This window comes from Triticum urartu, chromosome 1, assembly GCF_003073215.2.
Source record: "Triticum urartu cultivar G1812 chromosome 1, Tu2.1, whole genome shotgun sequence".
Classification (NCBI taxonomy): Eukaryota; Viridiplantae; Streptophyta; class Magnoliopsida; order Poales; family Poaceae; genus Triticum; species Triticum urartu.
Genome location: NC_053022.1, coordinates 561,448,212 through 561,454,053, shown reverse-complemented (window position 1 = coordinate 561,454,053; position 5,842 = coordinate 561,448,212). Strand labels below are relative to the sequence as shown.

The following is a 5,842-nucleotide window of genomic DNA, read 5'->3' as shown; positions in this document are numbered from 1 at the left end:
ACACCATCGCTTTCGCCGGTTAGGGCCATGCATATCCTGCCATGTCTTCCTACTAGTATCAGTTACTAGCTTTGCACTACCTGATTGGCTATTTGAGTGATGCATTGCAGGTGGGTTCGGGTCAACCTTGCTGGGTCTAAACAAAAAGACGTACGAGCTCGCCGGCGACTCGGTGGCCAACCGGCCGGGGAGCTACAAGGAGCCAGGGATTGGCTGGATGACGGCATTCCTCTTTTCTTGCTGCTTCGGTGGACTCCTCACCTTGATTCCCCTTAGACAGGTTCCGCTTCTTTTTTAAATTGAATGCATAACAGATTTGAGTGTGCTTAACTCTAGTTTGCTGCTCGGTTGCCTCTCGCTAGCTTCTTTATCCTCCTGTTTGTGCACGTGTACTCCGTTGCTAGGATTAACGTACACAAAAAATTAGATGAATGAAATAAAAACAATAACCAGCGAGCAAGCAAAAAATAGAGTTGGAACCTCTGCTGCTCTAATTCCTCAAAAAGAAAAGGGAAAAACAACCAAGAACTAGCAACGCCATATTATAGAATTGTGCCCGGGCGGTTCATCGGCCTTTGTCACTAAATATGAAACATCATGCATGTTTTCAGGTATTGGTCGTCGACTATAAATTAACTTACCCTAGTGGGACGGCAACTGCAGTTCTTATAAACGGCTTCCATACCACCCAGGGAGACAAGAATTCAAAGTATGTATATTTGTATATTCTGACCTGAGGAGTTATGCCCGTCGCGTTGTTCTTTCAGACATTAAATTGGACAATATGGAGTGACTACTTGATTTTATACAAATGAATTAATCTTTCCTTTACATCCATGATAGGAAGCAAATACGTGGGTTTCTGAAATACTTTGGGGGTAGCTTCATATGGAGTTTCTTCCAGTGGTTCTACACCGGCGGCGATGCTTGTGGGTTTGTTCAGTTCCCTACTTTTGGTCTCAAGGCCTGGAAGCAGACGTAAAATCCTTTTCGCAATTCTGCTCCTCATTGTCGATCGCCATTACGCTATGTTTTGTCAGATTCGTGGTGTGCAGCAGACTTTCTTAATTAGTTCGCCACGTTTTGTTTTGTCAGATTTTTCTTTGACTTCAGCATGACATACGTCGGCGCTGGGATGATTTGCCCACATATAGTAAATGTTTCCACCCTCCTAGGTGCAATTCTTTCATATGGAATATTGTACCCACTCATCAGTAAAAACAAGGGTGATTGGTACCCTGCAACTGTAAAAGAGAGCAGCATGAAAAGTTTGTACGGCTACAAGGTACTTATTAATTGTAGCATAATCCTTTTCCTTGGTGGCATTTTCCGTTAATTAATAGCAACAGCAGTCATAGTTTATCTTCATTAGTAACAATTTTCTTCACCATCCAGGCCTTCATATGTATCGCTCTTATCTTGGGGGATGGACTCTACCAATTCATCAAAATTATTAGCATCACTTTTAAGGGCATGTATCGACAATTTAGCCGTAAGTATATCAGTAATAGAGGTGAGGACAGCAGGACAACATAAATCCAGTACATTTGTTCTTCGACATTTTCCATTTTAGAATCAATTATGTTGTTCTAATGTTGACTGGATGAATTACAGCGAAAAATATGGACAATACGGTCTCACTCGAGGATATGCAGCGCGATGAGGTCTTCAAGAGAGGCCATCTCCCCGCTTGGATGGCATACTCTGGGTATGCCGTGTTAAGCGTCGTTGCAGCGATTACCACGCCAATAATGTTTCGACAAGTGAAATGGTACTACATAGTTATAGCCTATGTCGTAGCCCCCATGCTTGGATTCGCCAACTCTTACGGCACAGGGCTTACTGATATCAACATGGGGTATAACTATGGGAAGATTGGACTCTTCGTCTTTGCGGGTTGGGCTGGCAGGGACAATGGTGTCGTTGCAGGCCTTGTTACTGGTACATGTGTGAAGCAGTTGGTTCTTATATCTGCAGATCTGATGCATGACTTCAAGACGGGTTATCTAACAAAGACATCACCAAGATCCATGATGGTGGCACAGGCCATTGGTACGGTCATGGGCTGCATCCTTGCTCCCCTTACGTTCATGCTCTTCTACAAGGCATTTGATATTGGCAACCCAGATGGTTACTGGAAGGCGCCGTATGCATTGATATACCGTAATATGGCAATACTTGGCGTGGAGGGGTTCTCGGTGTTGCCGAAGTATTGTCTAGCACTCTCTGGTGGATTCTTCGCATTTGCAGCACTCCTCAGCATCGCAAGAGATGTCATGCCACACAGATATAGCAAGTATGTGCCCATACCCATGGCCATGGCAGTCCCATTCCTTGTCGGCGGGAGCTTCGCAATTGATATGTGCGTCGGAAGTTTGGTGGTTTTTGTCTGGAACAAGATAAACAAAAAGGAGGCTGGTTTCATGGTCCCTGCGGTTGCATCCGGTTTGATATGTGGGGATGGAATATGGACATTCCCTTCTTCCATACTTGCCATTGCCAAGATTAAACCACCAATTTGCATGCAGTTTACACCTGCACCCTAGAGAATCATTTCGTTCAAGAATGTGGGGGCAAATACACAACTGAAGATTTATACTGGGTAGCCAAAGATACATTGTATTTCCATAGTAGTTTGCCGTTTAACTTTATTTGCACCGTGTTGTTTTTATTCCAGGTGATTTAGTATGTGAGCTATCTAGAGATGATATATTGGTGTGTGGTTTACGTCTTGTGCATAAATGTACATCTGATGGATGGTGTATGTGTCTACTGAATTGGTGTGAATACAGGATATAAATGTACTCTATACTTGTGGATTATTCGGATAACTTACATTTTCCTGGTACTACACGATCCATAAGGTATAGCTTATGTATTGTACTTATTGATCACTGGGTATTTTGTAAGCATGTATAAATGGAAATCCGATCACTTTGCACATAAGTGTCCTTACAAACTGGAGTGGGACTTCCGCGCATGGCGTACTTGAGCGAGGCCAATGGTCCATCAGGCCTTCATGGTAGGTGGTTGCTTCCATCATTCACGAGTAGCAGACCATGCGGCTAGGGGAAGGAGTTGCTAAGATCCTACATTTCATAGACTTTCATGTTCCTCTTCAGGAATTTCTTTCTCTGATGCGGTGGGTCCGAGGGGCCGCGCCAGAAGCGGCGCCGGCCCATGACGATCTCCTCCGATGAGGAGACAACTGACGACTTCCAGGTTGGCCCCTCTGGCCCGGCGCAGTCTATGGATGAGGGCAGGGCTGACGCTCAAAGCGAGCCCCCGAGGCTGAAGAGGCTGCTTCGGGGCAGCAAGGCCGGGCCCTCCGCAGAGAGCTCCGGAGCAGGGGGCTCGACCACCAACCCCCTCAAGGAGAAAAGGCGGCCGAGGGCTTTGATCTTCTCTCCACGGTGAGTTTTATATGCGGCCTCCCTAGATCTTGACTTCTTGCATTTTCCTGACGCTAGTCATGCTTTTCGTAGGGCTGCCAGGGGCCCGAGGCCGAGCGAGGTGCCGCCAGCCCCCGAGCTTGTAGGAGGCACTGATGCCGCCGGTCCCGCAAGGGACCCTCTTCTTTCGGAGGCCACCCCGGTGATGCCGGAGGACAGGTGGGTACCACAAGAGTCGCCGCCTGCGACGACCGGTGAGGGGGCGAATGGTGGTGCAGGGCCCGCCTCACCAGGTGCAGCCCCCACACCGGGGGCCGAGGAGGTCATTCCACCCGAGGAAAATACTCGCGAGGGCCTGGGCCATGCTCAAGGAGGGGGCCCGGCGAGGCCTGAAGGGGAATCCGCGGCGCCGCCCTCGGCGGGTGCAGGCCCGCGCCACCAGGGTGGCACCGATGCTTGCCCTATCATGGTCGATGACGATGAGGAGGAGGAGACTGTGGAGACGCCCGAGGTGAAAACCCAGGCCGCCGACGCCTCTTCTGTCGGCGCGACTGATGGCACCCCTAGCGCCGGGCCGGCCCCTCCCCGCCAGCCGCCGGCACCGGGCGCTAGCACACCGACGGGGGGTCAGGCTGGCGCTGATCCTGATCTTAACGCTCTCTTCGACGTGGGGAGCTTTCTCGATGAAGTTATGGGCAAGGATGCTTGGACCGTCCGAATCCATGGCCGCCGAGGTGCCTTCCGGCTGGAGGGCACCGCGGCGGAGATCTTGAAGCACGCCATTGACGCCATGCAAGCCGAGTTCGACCGTGGTGTCGAGGCCATCAACTTGGAGCGTCGACACCTTGAGCTTCTGGGCGCCAAGTTCCGCCAGGTGTCTGCGGAGTGCAGTCAAAGGGAGCGCGTGGCGGCACTCCAACGCCAAGATATGCTGGAGGAGGTTCAGGTGAAGCTCACGGCGGTGAAGAGCCGTGAGGACGAGGTCCGCCTGAAGGTGGTTGAGTATGAGTGGAGTGTGGCGAACCAAGCTCGCGACCGTAAGGAGAAAGAGGAGAAGATGTCCCGCCGGAAGGCGGAGCTGAACGCCTTTGAGAAGGAAATCCAGGCCAGAGAGACCGAGGTCCTCAAGGAAATATGCCCTAGAGGCAATAATAAAGTTGTTATTTATATTTCCTTATATCATGATAAATGTTTATTATTCATGCCAGAATTGTATTAACTGGAAACTTAGTACATGCGTGAATACATAGACAAACCAGAGTGTCCCTAGTATGCCTCTACTTGACTAGCTCGTTAATCAGACATGGTTATGTTTCCTGACCATAAACATGTGTTGTCATTTGATGAACAGGATCACATCATTAGAGAATGATGTGATGGACAAGACCCATCCGTTAGCTTAGCATAATGATTGTTTAGTTTTATTGCTATTGCTTTCATCATGACTTATACATGTTGCTCTGACTATGAGATTATGCAACTCCCGAATACCCGAGGAACACCTTGTGTGCTATCAAACGTCACAACATAACTGGGTGATTATAAAGATGCTCTACAAATGTCTCCGAAGGTGTTTGTTGGGTTGGCATAGATCGAGATTAGAATTTGTCACTCCGTGTATAGGAGAGGTATCTCTGAGCCCTCTCGGTAATGCACATCACTATAAGCCTTGCAAGCAATGTGACTAATGAGTTAGTCACGGGATGATGCATTACGGAATGAGTAAAGAGACTTGCCGCTAACGAGATTGAACTAGGTATGATGATACCGATGATTGAATCTCGGGAAAGTAACATACCGATGACAAAGGGAACAACGTATGTTGTTATGCGGTTTGACCGATAAAGATCTTCGTAGAATATGTAGGAGCCAATATGAGCATCCAGGTTCCACTATTGGTAATTTACCGGAGATGTGTCTCGGTCATGTCTACATAGTTCTCGAACCCATAGGGTCCGCACGCTTAATGTTCGATGACAATTTGTATTATGAGTTATGTGATTTGATGACCGAAGTTTGTTCGGAGTCCTGGATGAGATCACGGACATGACGAGGAGTCTCTAAATGGTAGAGAGGTAAATATTCATATATAGGACGATGGTATTTGGACACTGAAAGTGTTCCGGGTGATACAGGGTCACCGGAAGGGGTTCCGGACAACCCCCGACAAAGATATGGGCTTAATGGGCCAAGTAAGGGAACACACCAGCCACGTGGAGAGAAAGGGAAAGGAGAGGAGGAAAAGGAAAGTATGAAGTGGGACTCCTACTTCCTTCTGTTGGAAATATGCCCTAGAGGCAATAATAAAATGGTTATTATTATATTTCCTTGTTCATGATAATTGTCTATTGTTCATGCTATAATTGTGTTATCCGGAAATCGTAATGCATGTGTGAATACATAGACCACAACACGTCCCTAATGAGCCTCTAGTTGACTAGCTTGTTGAT

The 5,842-nt window shown here is 48.0% G+C and overlaps 1 protein-coding gene across 1 annotated transcript; it reads left to right on the top strand.

Moving 5' to 3' along the window:
- Positions 1-6: 6 nt before the first annotated feature.
- LOC125530415 (iron-phytosiderophore transporter yellow stripe 1-like) lies at positions 7-2,848 on the top strand. Its single transcript, XM_048694820.1, has 7 exons — positions 7-18; positions 111-280; positions 612-709; positions 844-978; positions 1,096-1,285; positions 1,396-1,513; positions 1,615-2,848. The coding sequence occupies exons 2-7, from the start codon at positions 218-220 to the stop codon at positions 2,544-2,546; spliced, it is 1,536 nt and encodes a 511-aa protein (XP_048550777.1). The 5' UTR covers positions 7-18; positions 111-217; the 3' UTR covers positions 2,547-2,848.
- Positions 2,849-5,842: the final 2,994 nt, after the last annotated feature.